Here is a 16,339-nt window from a genome sequence, read left to right as displayed (position 1 = left end):
TGGACAGACAGCATCACACCAGGCATTAAGAAGGTTCAACTGCGTCTCCTCTTCCTGAGAGTCCCCCGAAGCAATCGTTTATTCTTTGTTTAAAAAAAAAAAAAAAAACAATTATCTCAGTTTAGTTGTGGCATAATTTGAAAAAGTTTGGCTCATCCAGTTATTCGTTTTAGACAGTAGCACAATACCTCAATTGAACAGTACTCATCTGGAGACACTGCTAGATATAATTGTCTACCATATGTGCCATGTGACTGACTGCCGACCAGTTCAGGGTGGTGTCTACCTTTTGCCTAAAACCTGGAATAGCCTGGTTTAATCATAGACAAGATACTAAACAGGAAATGTCTCCTGTCTCCCCCTACAAAAAAAAAAAAAAATCAACAGATTCATTCAGAAATAGCACAATTTGTTTTTATTTAATCCCAACAGTGGTTATAAAAAGAGGAGATGAAATGAGACGTCCCGCATTTTAGTGACAGCTCTAATACTGGTGGCATGTCATTGGGCATTTATTTTTAGTTTACTAAGCTAGAACAAATGGGATGGATTTCAAGGCCACCTGAGAGTCACCGATGATTATGCACAATAATACATATTGGACTTGTTCATATGCAGTAGAACCATCGTAGTGGAACAGAAAAGTAGATTCCATCAATCCTTATTATCTGAAATTACAAGACATTATGGTTTTGACAAACTAAAAGGAAAGGGGGCCTAGTTGCCATCCCTGTGGGTCTAATTCCAAAATTCATATCTAAACCCATCATCTGATAAGCTATGACATACAAACCTACATGATGATAATGTTGCCATCATCTCGGAGGAGGTCCTCTTCCACGGCCTCGGCCAGGACCGGACATTGTTCCCGGCCCTCTTGGTGCAGGTGGTTGGACTATTGGCCCTCGAATGGCGGGATTGGATGCTGCAAGTGCCACATCTCTCTGAAGGTGAACACCTTTCCCAGCTGCCCCAGGTTTAGTCTTCACTGGCTTTGGATCTGATGTCTTTTCTGTTTCACAAGACATGTCATACAAGATGATGCACAATGATTTACATTTCATTTTCACAATCTAAAACACATGGTAGGCACAATAGTTCTAATAAAGATTTCTCTTTTGGTAAAGTCATTAGCGAATTTATTTCATTACAAGAAGAGTTCATTTTGATGAATTAAGATCCATCTTAACGTGGGTCACAGCATGCTGGGGCCTATCTTAGCTACCGAGCCTACATAGCTATCTTCGCCCAAGAGCCAGGGTACACCCCAAACTGGTTGCCAGCCATTCGCAGTGCACATAAAAACAAACAACTACTCTCACTCACATTCTCACTTACGGGCAATTTAGAGTCTTCAATCAACCTCCAATATGTTTTTGGGGTTGTAGGAGGAAACTAGAGTGCACGGAGAAATCCTTCACAGGCACATGGAGGACATGCTAATTCTACACAGGCAGGCCCAGCATTTGAACCCCAATCCTCATAACTGTGAGGCAGATGTGCTGATCAGTCACCACCATGCCACCATGAGTTAACATATTTAATTCTAAATATCGAATTTATGAATCTTATTTTCAGGCGTTTTTTTTTAGGTGCAGGGATTAGAAGACACGTTGCAATCAAAGGAAAGACGAATGTAGCCAAATTCAGAGATATCCAAATGACAAAAACCTCGTCTAGATTGCTCAGGGCCTCAGACTGGGCCAAACAAGACAATGACCTCAAACACATCGCTAAAATGATGAAGGGGTCGCTTTAGAACACCTTTGTGACTGTTCTTGAATGGCACAGCCAGAACCCTGACTTAAACTCAATAGAGCATCTCTGAAGAGACCTGAAAATGGCTGTCCACCGATATTCACCATCCAATCTGATAGAACTGTAGTACTGGTGTAGTAGTACACATGCCTGACTTTGGTGCAGGCAGTGTGGGATTGATTCCTACTCAGTGATGGTGTCGATATCTACCCTGTGACTGACTGGTGACCAGTTCAGGGTGTAGTCTGCCTTTCTCCCGAAACCAGCTGGGATAGGCTCCGGTGTGACGGTCTGAACGATCCCCCGTGCTAAAAAATCTCCTTGTGATTAATGATATGTAGCCTACGCGTACTGGGAAATCACCCGGTCGCAATGTTCTCCTTCTTCTACATAAAAGGAGCTAACATACATTGTATCCATATTCATGCAAGTGTAGCGCTAACCCAAACCCTAAAACAAAAGTTGAGGGTTAGAGTTAGATATACACATAGGTATTTGTGCGTTGTTCCCTGAAGTAATATATACACAGACACACACACACACACAGAAATATATATATACGTTCGCATTTGTTTCTGAATTCTGCCATTCGCTGTGTTCGTCTTTCTGAGATGTCCATAGCGAACATGAACATTTGGCGACAAGTTGTCGAATGGCATATGTTGAAGAAACATGGAAGGGGATGTTTCAGACTACCAGGAAGTTAACAAAATATATGTGCATGTGCATTAATCACAAGAAGATTTTTCAGCAAGGGGATTGTTCAGACCGTCACACCGGCTCTCCCCTGACCCTTGTGAGGATAACGGCTTGGATAATGGATGGAATGAATGAATATGTTTGCGTGTGTGTGTGTGTGTGTGTGTGTTTGTAAATTATTGTATTGTATAGTTTTTTGCTTGGTCTAAATAATGAGCAAAGTGTCTGAACACTTATGGGTGTGATATTTCAGTTTTTCTTTTTTAATAAATCTGCAGAAATTTCAACAATTCAATGTTTTCTGTCAATGTGCGGGTGCTGTGTAACAAAAATGAACTTAAATGATTTTAGCAAATGGCTACAATATAACAAAGAGTTAAAAACTCAAGGGGGCCTGAATACTTTCTGTATTCACTGTAATTTCTGTTTTCTTTCATGCTGTTGATGTGAGTCTGAATGGTTGTTTGTTTCTATGTGCCCTTCGACTGTCTGGCGACCAGTTCAGTGTGTACCCCTCCTCTTGCCTGGAGATAGCTAGGATTGGCTCCAGCACACCCGCAACCCTAGTGAGGAGAAGCAGTCCACAAAATTGATGGAAGGATCGATTTTCTTTCATTTTACCTACTTTTGTCATTTTCAAGGTAACTGAGCAGTGGTGTGACAGCACCCTCGAGCCCTCTATTGACCAGACAACATTTAACACTTAACCCATCAACAATGAGTCATTTTGATTTACTGACAATCAAATGTTTACTAACCAGGCTCTGGTAGTGGAGCAGGAGGTGCCAGAGAGCGGTTTGGCAGCAGATCCTCCAAGTCTTTCATAACCTCGTTGGTGCTGTCTGTGTTGTTCCGCCGGTTCTTTTCTTCATCGCGAGCCTAGTCATAGTGTGATAGAAAAGCAGGAGATGAGTGGACGATTAAAGGACATGAATGAGTTAAAAAAGGGGACCACTCTCATGCAAAGTTGCTAGAAAATTCTGATTATTGTGTTCAATTGAGCCCAGTTCATGCTCTCTGGGCAGCATTACTGTGCTTTGATTTTAAAGATGTAACAGTTTGTATGTGAAAATACTGCTGTCTCGTTGAACCCATTCTCTTACCTTACGGGCTTCTGTTAAAGGTACTGGTACAAAATCGTAAATATTTTTTTCCATTCTTTTATTGTGCTTCCATTGTACTGTACTTTTGAAATCTACATATTCTTGCATTTTCTTGTTTTTGTTTCTTGGTGTCTATCAGTCAGTGCCTGCGTTGGAAACATGCATTAATTGGAGACTCTAAATTGCCCTTATGTGTGATTGTGAGTGTGAATAGTTGTTTGTTTCTATATGCCCTGCAATTGGTTGTCTTTATTACCTTCTAACAGTATTGTAATGATTTTTAAATTGGGAAACATAGCAGACATATACAATAAGCCCCAATGTGTTTGCAAAAGTTTTTCCATTTACCATCTGCATCTTCTTTTTCAGATCCAAGTTGGAGTTTTTGTATGCCTCTGAAACAGAGTTCAAATAGTAGATGGCAAGCCTGTAGAAGAAAATAAGACATTTATTGCTTCTTCTCAGTGACAGCAAAGACAGTATACTGGAAGATGTTTGTATATTTTTCAGGGTTTTTTTTAGCCTTTAAGGGTGTCTTGTACTCACACCATGAGCAAAACAGCTGGTATGATGAGGCCTGGGTTGGCTACATAACTAAAAAGTGTCCCCATGAAGGCTGGCAGGTCTAGATCGATCGTCTCAATGATCACATCAAACATCTTTGCCTTCCCACTTCAAAGATTAGAAGTGTTAATACTTAATCGACAATTTCATATTCAGAGCTTTTTGGTTTACTTTCTGAATGTGTTACCTGAAGGGGCCACAATCAAAGGAGGGTGGGAGGGTCATGATGGTGTAGACCACAGGCAACAAACTGAGGAAAAGGATGAGGAGCAGCAGACCCATGTAGAAGTTGTTGGACTTAGAAGCCTTGAAGACTCTCTCATGAGGGACATTAGTTGCCATCACAGCCCAACACTGATAGTACATGGACGTGAGCAGGCGGAGCACGTTGATGCCAACCAGACCGGGAGCATAAAATGCTCCCATCCTAAAACATTCCCACAAATTCAAAAAATTCATTCTAATGAGAGCCGCTGGAGAAATGAAAACAACTCGCGCTACAATTCTGTCCCTACCAATGTAGTGTTAGCTAAATGTTGATCAAGATCACTGCTATTAGCATAACTTGTGAAGGCCAACTTTATAGATACATACATACATTAGCCGAGCCATTAATCCTCACAAGGGTCGCGGGAGTGCTGGAGCCGATCCCAGCTATCTTCAGGCAGGAGGTAGAGTAGACCCTGAATTGGTTGCCAGTCAATCGCAGGCCACATAGAGACAAACAACAGCCGCACTCACAATCATACCTAAGGGCAATTCAGAGTCACCAACTATTGGATGTTTCTGGGATGTGCGAGAAAACCAGAGTGCTTGGAGAAAACCCACATAGGCATGGGGAGAACATGCAAACTCCACACAGGCAAGGGCCAGGATTTGAACCCCGACCTCAGATGTGTGAGGCAAATGCTCTAATCAGTAACCCACTGTGCTGTCCAAGTTTATACAGTCCATCGAAATACAATTAGTGAGATTATTACGTTCTAATCAGGTACCCATGCACAGGCCTACATTACATCAACCTTTTCAAGGCCAGTTACATTCACAGCAGTACTTGTAAATTCTAAAGGTATAACCAGAGAGTTTTCTTTTTTCCCCTAGTACATCACAATATTATGTTCCCAAATATCTACGTCGGATCTGACAAATTCATACCAGATCATGCCTTGATTGAAGACAAGTCCCAAAACATTACCACTGATATCAAACTCTCCATATGATGGCTAAAATGAAAAGAGACTATGGTAAAAATAATGTACATGCAGCACTGTAATGGTTCAGAATGGCTTAAAATTATATTTGTAATGGTAAAATGATATTACCGTATCGATACTGTTATTAAAGAATTTTCTAAAGAAAACCTTAAAAAAAACACCAGTGTTGTGTAAATTTTGAATAAAGACATCAGATTTACAACTTACATGTATTTTTATATTCAATTCCTGAACACAAAATACAAATTAGAAAAATGAAATAAAACTCCCCCTCCTTGAGCAGTCACCTTATCGTGGAGGAGGGGATTATGCGTCCCAGTGATCCTAAGAGTTAAGTTGTCTGGGGCTTCACACCCCTAGTAGGGTCACCCACAGCAAAAAGGTCTTAGGTGGGGGACCAGACAAAGTAAGACTCCATAAACCCTTATGGCAAATACAAATACTGGATCTAGGTTTCCCTTGCCCGGATGCAATGTTGTCAGGCCCTGCCTGTGCAATAGTCCAAAGTACCACCCTTTTTGGAGTCCTTACCTCACGTGAGCAAGGACAGTGAGAAGCGGAAGGGCATGTTTGGGAAGAAACCGGACGTCAGTCCTGGCGTTTCCTAGACTGACCTGAACATGGCAACCGCCATCCTCAAATTGCCGTGTGGGGGCGTGCTTCGGGATTATGGGTACCAAACCCCATGTTCGGTCCCTGTTCGACTGGTGTGAGAGTTTGGTCTGCATTTCCAGCTGTTAGTCCGACTCATTTCTGGTGAGAGTTGGACTCCGCCGAGGCTGTCAACAATCTGTTCATAATTTTTATGGACAGAATCTCTGGCTGCAGCTGAAGTGCAGATGGGGTCTGGTTTAGTGACCTCAGTATTGCATCTCTGCCTTTTTTCAGATGATGTGGTTCTGTTGGCTTCATTAAACTGTTATCTCCAAATCTCACTGAAGTAGTTCACAGGCGAATATGAAGCGGCTGGGATGTGTATCAGCAGCTCCAAATCTGAGACCGTGGTCCTTAGTTGGAATTGGGTGGCATGCCCTCTCCAGGTCAGGGATGAGATCCTTCCCCAAGTGGAGGAGTTCAAGTATCTTGGGGTCTTGTTCATAAGTGAGGGCAGAATGGAGTGGGGGATTCATAGGGGGATGGGTGAGGTGTCGGCAGTGATGTGGACTTTGTATTGGTCCGTTGTAGTCAAGAAGGAGCTAAGTCGAAAGGCGAAGCTCTCATTTTACTGGACCAATACACGTTCCTATACTCTCCTCTGGTCATGAGCTGTGAGTCATGACCGAATGAACAAAATCCTGAAGACAAGTGGCCGAAATGAGCTTCCTCCACAGTGTGTCTTGACTCTCCTTTGGCTGAGAAGCTCTGTCATCCAGGTGGGGCTTAGTCAAGCCGGTGCTGCTCGGCACTGAGAGGATCCAGATGCGGTGGCTGGGGCATCTGATTCAAATGCCCCCCTGATGAGGTGTTCTGGGCAAATCCTACCAGAAAGATACCAAGGGGATGATGCAGGACATGCTGAAGAGACTACGTCTCTTGGCTGGCCTGGGAACATTTCGGGACCCGACCTGGATAAGTGGTAGAAGATGGATGGATGAAATAAACATATTAGAGGTTGACTATATATGCTTCATTAGTTTCTGACTTCTCAGAAGTCTTGTGAACTGGCTAAAATTTGTATTTAAAAATTGTATTCAGTTTTAAATTGTTCAGGCCAGCCAATTGCAGGGCTCATGGAGACAGACAGGAGTCACACTCACAATAAATTTAGAATCTCCAATTAATCCATGTTTTGGGGATGTGGAAGGAAAACAGAGTGGCCGGAGAAAACCCACACGGCCACAAGGAGAACATGCAAACTCCACAAAGGCGGGACCAGCATTTGAATCCCGGTCCTCAGAACTGTGAGGCCAGCACTCTGCAGGTGCAACCCTATCCTGCCCTTTTGAAACCAAGCAGTGAAAAATGTGAAAAATTTTCATGCTTTTTCTTGTGAAGCATGCACTCAAAGCCATTAAAGTAATACACTTTTTCTATTTTATAGATTGACCACTTAAAACATTTGCATTATCACTTACAAATCCAGCCTCCAGGTCCCAACACCAACAGTAATTGAGAAAGCGTACAATAACAGCTCTGGCAAAGTCACCAATCAGGATGGTCAGGTAGGTGACTTGGATGTCCGATACAGTCAGCTTCACAAACTCCTACAACGTATTTTAAAATGAACAATGTGAAATACAACATGCAGAAATGTTCAATGCTGATAAGAATTAAGTATGTAATGCGTTCCGAAAATTCTTACCTTGAAAGACCAAGAATTACTTTAAGCCAAGTTTGTAATATTATAACCGGACATTACTAGAGTTTGTGGTTCCATATGGTCAATGTTGAAGGATTTGCATTTGTAAATATTCAACAGGTTTAACATTTCCAACTGTCGGCCCTGACCATTTTCCGAGTCGATGGAGGAGGAAAAATCACTTGACCCAACTCACACCATAATATTATCTATCGCTCTGGACGAATTGGATGAAACAACTGACAGTCAGGCCTTTGTTCACTTTGTATGCAGCCCAATTAATGTACCCTGCTTTCAGGGATGTAGAAAGGAACACTTTTTATAATCCAGATAATCCATTAGAAGACCTGATATCTAATCAATAGTGGGGGCAAAAAAATGTAAATGAATAATGTTTAATATTTATAGTTGCATTATTTCAACAACGTGGTTCTTATTCTGGCTCGAGTTTAAAGCCCTTTAGCTTTTTGACTACACAATACTGAGAGCCGGGGAAATTGTGCTCCTCTCAAAGCTTGCATTTTTTAAAACAAAAACAGTCATGTTAAAACTGTCTGTATGACCGAACAGATCATAGAACATTAATGAAATTATCTTTTGAAAAGTCATTCCTCTCTAATCTAATGCCTCTAATTTATTTTATTTATACATAATTTACAACTGGGCAGGACAAGGCAAGAATCAGGGAGTGTAGACACAGGAAGCGCAACCAAATAGTCTGTGACGGACTGCCACACTCCCACCGCACTGCATTTTTACCTCAAGTTCCCAACAAAGTTAAATAGAAGATATTAGATGACTCTCTTACTTTAAATAAAGTGCCCAACCTTGGATATTTTTGTAGTCAACACAAGTTTGGTGATAGTTAACTTCAATTAATTGATAATGTCACTTACAAATTTGTAAATATTGTTTCAGTTGTCAGTTGTTAGCAGCTACCCAGCTGCACACCATCTGTTAAGATTGGCGGTGGCTTCCTGACTCATCCCAAATGCAATAATTTCTCGTGTATAATGTGCCCCCATCAAAAATACGTTGTCATACGATAAAGTTGGCCTCAAAATTCCAGAAAAATCAGTCCACCTGTATGGTGTATGTCTTATACACAGATGGCTGCATGGCTAAGCTTTGAAAACCACCATGTACTTCACGTCGCTGTTGTCAGCGAGTCGTCAGATAAATTTGTCATCTCCCCAATACTTTTTAATTGATTTTACATTGAAATACAAACTGCAAAAATTACGTGCAATGTTGTGCACCAGCATGGCCAACCAAGGTGCACCCAGAGTGGGATGAACTGTTCTCTTTCTGATTGTTTTTGTTGTCCAAGTTTAGTGAGGTGGGGATCATTCTTGGTGCCGAGATTAAAAAGGGTGCGGGCAGGGACTGAAATGAGTATACTTTAAAATATTCCAAGCAGTTTGAAACTGCATTTTTTCTCTTTAAATTGTTAAATAAAATCAGATAAATATCACATACACATTGAATCTTAATAGATTGTTCAGGTGTGCCTAATGAAGTACCCAGTGAAAAAATATTTCGTTACAATGCCAACAGCGGTTTCCCAGCAAGGTCCTCTGATGACATCAGCTGGGTTCATGGGAGGTGGAGTGACTTCTGTGTCGTTGACCAGGCGTGTGTAGTTGGCGTAGTATTCCTTCAGGGCCAATATGGTGGCGTTCTTTATGGACTGCTCTTCTTCCAGCTAAATTATAAAGAGAGGGTGCAGTGAGATTTGTGATGTGAAATATCATTCAAAGATTAACTTTGTGGTCGTATCATCAGACTTCTGGCTGGACACTCGGCTGAAGAGAGGGCGGAGCTCTCAACTGATCACCACCTGGAGGTGAGTTGGCTCCAATGTTGGGAGAAAATGGTGGTCCTAGTTGGCAGGCCCAAATGAATTGTGATGGTCTGGTGGGGACGTGTGGCAAAACCCCTGTCCCAAGGAGTTTCAACTCCCACCTCCAGCAGAACTTCACCCATGCTCTGGGGGAGCCGGGGACACTGTGTCGGAGTGGACCATTATCCCCACCTCTATTTCTACGGTGGCTGACCGGAACTGTGGCAGTAAGGCAGTCGGTACTTGGTGTGGTGGCAATCCCCGAACCCATTAGTGGACTCCAGCAGTGAGGGATGTCGTCAAAGTTAAGAAGGAGTCCTCGCGGCCCTTTTCGGGCTGTAGGACTCTTGAGGAAGCTGATGAGTACCAGCTGGCCAAGCAGAATACAACTATGGTGGTCGCTGAGGCAAAAAATTGGGAGTGGAAGAAGTTTGGTGAGGCCATGGAGAATGACTTTTGGATGATTTCAAGTAAATTCTGTTCCCCATTTAGGTGAGGGAAGCAGTGCACCATGAACAATGTATAGCCGTGTTGGGGCACTGCTGACCTCGACTCAGGACATTGCAATACAGTGGGGAGAATAGTTCAAAGACCTCCTCAATTCCACTGACACGCCTTCCCAAGAGAATGCAGAGTGTGGGGTCTCTGATGGGGGCTCTCCTATCTCTGGGGTTGAGGTTACCAAGGTTGTTGAAAAGCTTGGTGTTAAGGCCCCAGGGGTGATGAGAATAGGCCTGAGTTCCTAAAGGCTCTAGATGTTGTGGGGCTGTCCTGGTTGACACGCCTCTGCAACATCACATGGACATTGAGAATAGTGCATCTGGATTGGCAGACTGGGGTGGTGGGCCCCCTTTTAAGAAGGGGTACTGAAAGGTGCGTTCTAACAACACAGGATGACATCCTCAGCCTTCCTGGTAAGGTCTATTCAGGGGTGCTGGAGAGGAGGGTCCATCCGGAAGTCGAATCTCAGATTCAGGAGGAGAAATGTGGTTTTCGTCCTCGCCGTGGAACAGTGGTCTAGCTCTACACCCTCGGCAGGATCCTCGACGGTGCATGGGAGTTCGCTCATCAAGTCTACATGTATTTTGTGGACTTGGAGAAGGCATATACCCTATCCCTCACGGATCCGATGGAAGAGGCTTCAGGAGTATGGGGTACTGAATCCCCTCATATGGATTGTACAGTCCCTGTACAAGCGGTGTCAGAGTTTAGTACACATTGCCGGCGGTAAGCCTGACTGGCTTCTAGTGTCAGTTGGACTCCGCCAAGGTTGCCCATTCTGTTCCATCCAGGAGGAAACTCATTTCGGCCGCTTTAGCCGAGGTGGCTCGGAGACATCTCTAATGAAGTGTTTTGGGCACATCTCACTGGCCCCATAATCCCAGGGAGGACCCAAGATATGTTTGACAGACTCCACCTTTCAGCTTGCCTGGGATCTCCTCGAAAGAGCTGGAGGAAGTGGCTTCGGAGAGGGAAGTCTGCCCCCATGACCAACCTCAGATAAACTAAAGAAAATGGATGGTTGAATGCATGGATGGATGGATGAAATGGCGTTAGACCTGTTTGAAAAGAAGCATGGCTGTTGAAGAATTACCTCTAATGGGGAGCAAGAGTGTGTACACACCTTGGTGTTGACTTCATCAAAGAGGGCAAACAGGAATGTGTAGAGGTTTCCCAGCAAAAGAGCAAAGATGCGTCCCAGCTGCCACTTGAGGGCAATCCGGGGATGATAGTCCTCCAGCTCAGCAATCGTCTCAAACAGAGGTGGACACAAAAGGCCCAGCAGAGACATGATGATCTCCAACTTGAAAAATAAAGAAAGGAAAAAGAAGAGAAATGCATTACTTTGCCAGTGACAGATCCAGAGAAATTACATTTGATATAATTTCCCCAACAGTAGTGCAAAAATGTTCTGGGTGTTTGTTTTTAGCTCACATCCTACCGAGGCTTTTGTTGGAGGGTGCTAAGTAGTTTTTAAAAATCCTTCAAATAGCAGTCAAACAAATTAAAGCAATCAAAACGTAATCCCAAGGGAAAGGTACTCATCAAGGATATTAATATTTGCTTCAGATGAGAGTGATAATGATTTTGGGACATGGGGGACTTGTGCCCTTCCCCACTTTTGAACCCTATGTGTATGATGTGTCCCTTTTCAGGAATGGAAAATTCCCATCAACAATAGCATTTCAGGAAAAGAACATTAAAAATTGCCCGCCAAGTAATGCGACCACTCAGTCTAAAAATTGTTCGGCTGCCCATGTTGATTATTATCTTCTTCCATAACCAGCTTGTCTTCGCCCCGCACAAGAATAAGAGTCTACTTTGGTACTTTGGGGTAATAAATTAAAATTGTCAACTAGTTGAACAGTCGTTTTTTTACATGTACGTGTGTCACGTTGTTTGTCTTGACATTACCTCATTTTTCTCATACCAGCTGAGATCGTCTCTATTGGCAAAATCTTGAGACCTCTTTACAACAAAGTAGATGAGGTATCCACTTCCTCCGAGGCTGCAAGTAATGAGGACATTAGCCAGGACCCTGAGGAACCTCCTCAGATGAATGTTCTCATCTTTCTGGTTCTCTTGCTCATCCACAATGGACTCCTGATCTTGCAGAGAATTAGCAGACACAATTGCACGTATTCTGTATGTACAGTATATCATATTCATTGAACAGTCTTGCCATGGTTACCTTGAAGCTGGTGGTGATAGATGCATACTTGTTGTCTGCAGTCTCTGCATTTCCAATGAGATAATCCCAACTGGTGAACATTTTCCAGGCAAAGGTGAACTCCCCGTCCTCTCCATCTCCACCACCTAGGTCTGCATTCTTTGCCATTCTGAATTATATTTTTTAAAAAAAGGCTGGGATATGATGTATTTGTGAGGGTAGATGAGACCTGCATAGAACACTGATTACAAACTATACTGTAGTTTGAAGAGCATGACAGCAAAATCAGAACACAATTGCTTTTTTCTCTTTTAAATCCACTTGATTCTAACCACACAAGGACAATCAAATCTGACTGCCCTTGACTTACGTGCGGATCACAACCATCAAGCTGTACCCAAATGTTCCAATCCCAACCATAAGGTAGGCGAGAGGGAGCCTAAACTTCAGCAGGCCAATGGTCCTCTGACTGTTGTAATAGCCGTAGAACAGGATGGAGTACTTGCAGTATCCCTGAAGAAAGAACATACTGTAGTGTTATTCCGCTTTCCTTACAGATTAGAGATGGGTACGGCAGTTCTTTTGAGTATACTGAATCACTCAAATCAGTTCCTTAAAAATATCTGTTCAAAAGATTCCTTTAGCGAATCGATTGGTTCTTTTTCATAAAATAATTGAAGTGCTTCCTGATTTCTCATTTAGTTTGAAGAAATGGGTGCGAGTGAAAGCTCTCTCCATGAGGACGTAGGGCCTTACGCTTAAAATCGCTCATGAATACGCTCACTCTGCAGAACGCCGTTCCTCTAGACAACAAATCACTCATTGTACAAGTCCACCGCGTCTTTGTGGATCACAAATGAACGAATCACTCTTCAGTTCTTCAGTACACCAGTTCATTGAACGAATCACTCATTTCACTTAAGTCCCTCGTCTGGTTGCACAGCACAGCCTGACGTTGGCTGCTCATTGGTCATTCGACAGATATTCAGAAGTGAGTGACAGAAAGTTTCAAGTTCCATTTCCACTTCCAGCGAAGGGGTGGGTGGGGGTTGGGGGGGGGGGTTAAGCGACTGCCAAGGAAAAAGAACAAATAATTTCACAAACAGATTTTCTTAGTTCTATTAATATAATCGTTCATGAACATAACAGTACTGTATTCCAGATCGTCTAACCATCTATCCATCCATTTTTTGAGCCACTTATCCTCACGAGGATCGTGGGAGTGCTGGAGCCAATCCCAGCTGTCATCGGGCCAGGGTACACCTGGTTGCCAGTCAATCACAGGGCACATTGAAAAAGACAACAGCCACACTCACAATCACACCAAGGGGAAATTTAGAGTATCCAATGAATGCATGTTTTAGGGATGTGGGAGGAAACTAGAGTGCCCAGAGAAAACCCACGCACGCACGGGGAGAACAAGCAAACTCCACACAGGCCCCCGTGTCTCAAAACTGTGAGGCCAATGCTCTACAGCTCGATAAACTTTATTGTTTATATGAATTAATCATTAACTAAGAATTTTATGGCTGCAACATGTTCCAAAATGCGGGAACACTATGTTCCATCAGCTTTTCTTTTAACAATGTTAAATTAATGTTTGGGAGCTGAAGACAATAGTTGTTGAAGCTTTATAGGTGCATTTCTTTCTCATTCTTGCTTGATGTACAGCTTTAGCTGTTCAACACCCTGGGATCTCTATTGGGGTATTTTATGTTTTATAATGTGCCGCACAATTTCAATGGGAGACAGGTCTGTACTGCAGGCAGGTCAGTCTTGTACCCACACTCTTTTACTGTAAGATTAGATTTTATATTGGCTGGCAACCAGTACAGGGTGTACCCTGCCCGTTGACAGATGGGATGGGCTCCAGCACTCCCCCGAGCCTTGTGAGGATAAGCGGCAAAGAAAACGGATGGATTAGATTTTAATAATAAAGTCATTATATGTTAAGATTACAACAGTCCAAAACCGTGCACATGAGGAAAATTGAAGACTCTTGATTGCCTGAATGTGAGTGTGATATGTTTGCTTGTCTGTGGCCAGGTTTGACCTCATCCATGACCCACATGAGTGGTCTCGAAAGTAGACTTAAGGGAGCGGGACTGACTAGATGTTTAAAGAGGTAATCAGATGCATTTTCTTTTTCAAAATCGTAACACAAACTTACATTGAAATCCATGAGGACAGAGTAGTCCTGAGCAGTAGCCTGTTCTGCTCTGGGAACAGTTTTTCTGGGAATGGACCCATAAGGAAGGCCCATCAGAACCTGCATTAAGAAGGAAGAAAAACAAACAGTGTGGTTTTTGCAATATTACACAAGTTAAATGTAACTTCTGGCTGCTAGTGAAAACCATTTCTTTGGTCTGCTTGTCACTTTATATTACTGGTATATCTTGATAGATGAACATATTGGCAGTGAAAATATTATAATTTTCAAGATAATACATAGGAGAAAAAAGGGTAAATTGGATTATTTCCTGAACAAATACAGGATGATCTTTTATGGCGCACTAATGTGCTACTGTACAGGGTTTGGGAATCACTGTTCTACACTAATTACTTGTTTGTATTGTACTACTCTTAAGGTATTCAAGCTTTTCAAATGACATTGATTATGATAATTATTATTACTTCACCTCAGGAATGACCACCAGCCCGAAAGTGAAACCGAACATAACGAGGTTCATCCCGTACATCCAGCGTAGGAAGATGAAGTAGGAAGCTACAGATGACCCAAAGTGACCTGAGGACATTGAGTTTTTTTATTTGTACGCAAGCGACCACTGCTATGCTGTTAAAATGGTAAATGAAGCAGTTTCCAAAACTCACTTTCCACTTCTTTGATTTTCCTCTCCCAGGGAATACACGCTGTTTTGAAATTTTCAAAGTCCCTCTGGAACTTAATCCATTTCTGTGAACAATGCATGAAAAGAGCCAAATATTATTATGAGTAAAGGACTGCAGAAGAATAAATTATATACGGTATATTGTTTTTTTTAACCAACCTTTGTCATCATTACTTTGTAGGCATACCACTTCCTGCCTTTTCCTTTGCCAAGAGCGCCTTCAAATTTATCCACAAAATCTTGAGCTTCTCTGTGAAGATGCATGGATGATAAGGGCTGGTTCATCATTAATTACACATCATTCGACATGAAAGTTTATGTACGCTGACAATGAAACACAAAGATGACGGGAAACAAGCACTGGGTTCTGAGATTCTCTGTTTGGTTCTCCACTCGGCTCTTCCTGTGTGAAGTTTGCATGGTATTTTAAGATAACGTAACCTTGATTTGTTCCATAATGGGGATATTCGCAAACCTCTGTGGGGGAGAAAAAAATCTGAAAATGCCAACTTCCTCCCAGATTCCAAAAACTAATTGAAAAACTATGTGAAGTTGTCAGGTGTGCGTGTGAGTTGGACATTTACTTGAGGTGTGTGAGTCTTCTCTTCATCCTCCACGGTTTGTTCCTGATTGTTGAGATCAATTTCTTCTTCTCTTCCACCTCCTCCATCAGCACAGCCATCTCTCCCTCTGACAAGGATTCCTCATCCTCATCTGAGCTTGAACTGGTGTCTGATGAACTGAGGATGGATGGAGACACCGAGGCAGAAGGTTACGAAGTGATGAGCTTCAGGATTTTTACTGAGAATTGGGGGTTTCGAACCTTCGCCTTATGTACCCAGCCCCTCCTACAACCCTACTAAGAACAACTGCTTCCTAAAATGGATGGATATTCAGCCTACCTTTCTTCCTTCTTCTTCTTCTTGTCATTTCCCGTGGCATCTCCCTTCTTGACTTGACTATCATCCTCCTCCTTTCCTCCTTTCATCCGGCCTCCCTTTTGCCCCTTCTTTCCTTTTGTCTCATCGCTAGCTTCCTCCTCACTCTCCAAAGTTTTGCTTCCCTTTTTCTTTTTGGCAGTCCCCCCTTGCTTCTTTTTCTTGGCGCCCTCGTCCTCACTTTCATCCTCTTCATCATCACCACCTCCGCGTTTCTTGGTCGGCTTCTTTCTATTTGCCCCTCTTCTTGTCCGGTGAGCTTCGTCAGCCTCTTCTTTGTCTTCCTCATCTTCGCTAGCTGTTTTTTTGCTACGGGCTCTTCCCTTTGTAGCACTTCTTCCAGCTGCTTGCCTTCTGTTCCCTCGCTTCCTTGTGGCACCATCTGCAAAGAGAGTTCATAA

The 16,339-nt window shown here is 42.8% G+C and overlaps 1 protein-coding gene across 1 annotated transcript; it reads right to left on the bottom strand.

Moving 5' to 3' along the window:
* Positions 1 to 68: 68 nt before the first annotated feature.
* On the bottom strand, positions 69 to 16,016 carry tmc2a (transmembrane channel-like 2a). Its single transcript, XM_061801606.1, is given in 19 exon segments — positions 69 to 83; positions 798 to 1,012; positions 3,216 to 3,336; positions 3,909 to 3,987; positions 4,107 to 4,232; positions 4,312 to 4,551; positions 5,280 to 5,347; positions 7,414 to 7,542; positions 9,184 to 9,342; positions 11,105 to 11,284; positions 11,896 to 12,084; positions 12,173 to 12,320; positions 12,522 to 12,664; positions 14,322 to 14,420; positions 14,791 to 14,897; positions 14,984 to 15,065; positions 15,160 to 15,250; positions 15,585 to 15,740; positions 15,861 to 16,016. Coding segments are annotated over 18 exon segments (2,442 nt in total). The 5' UTR covers positions 15,989 to 16,016; the 3' UTR covers positions 69 to 83; positions 798 to 815.
* Positions 16,017 to 16,339: the final 323 nt, after the last annotated feature.

This window comes from Syngnathoides biaculeatus, chromosome 17 (genome assembly GCF_019802595.1).
Source record: "Syngnathoides biaculeatus isolate LvHL_M chromosome 17, ASM1980259v1, whole genome shotgun sequence".
In the NCBI taxonomy this organism is placed as follows: Eukaryota; Metazoa; Chordata; class Actinopteri; order Syngnathiformes; family Syngnathidae; genus Syngnathoides; species Syngnathoides biaculeatus.
The sequence above is the reverse complement of the archived record's forward strand: the minus strand, read 5'-3'. Positions and strand labels throughout refer to the sequence as shown.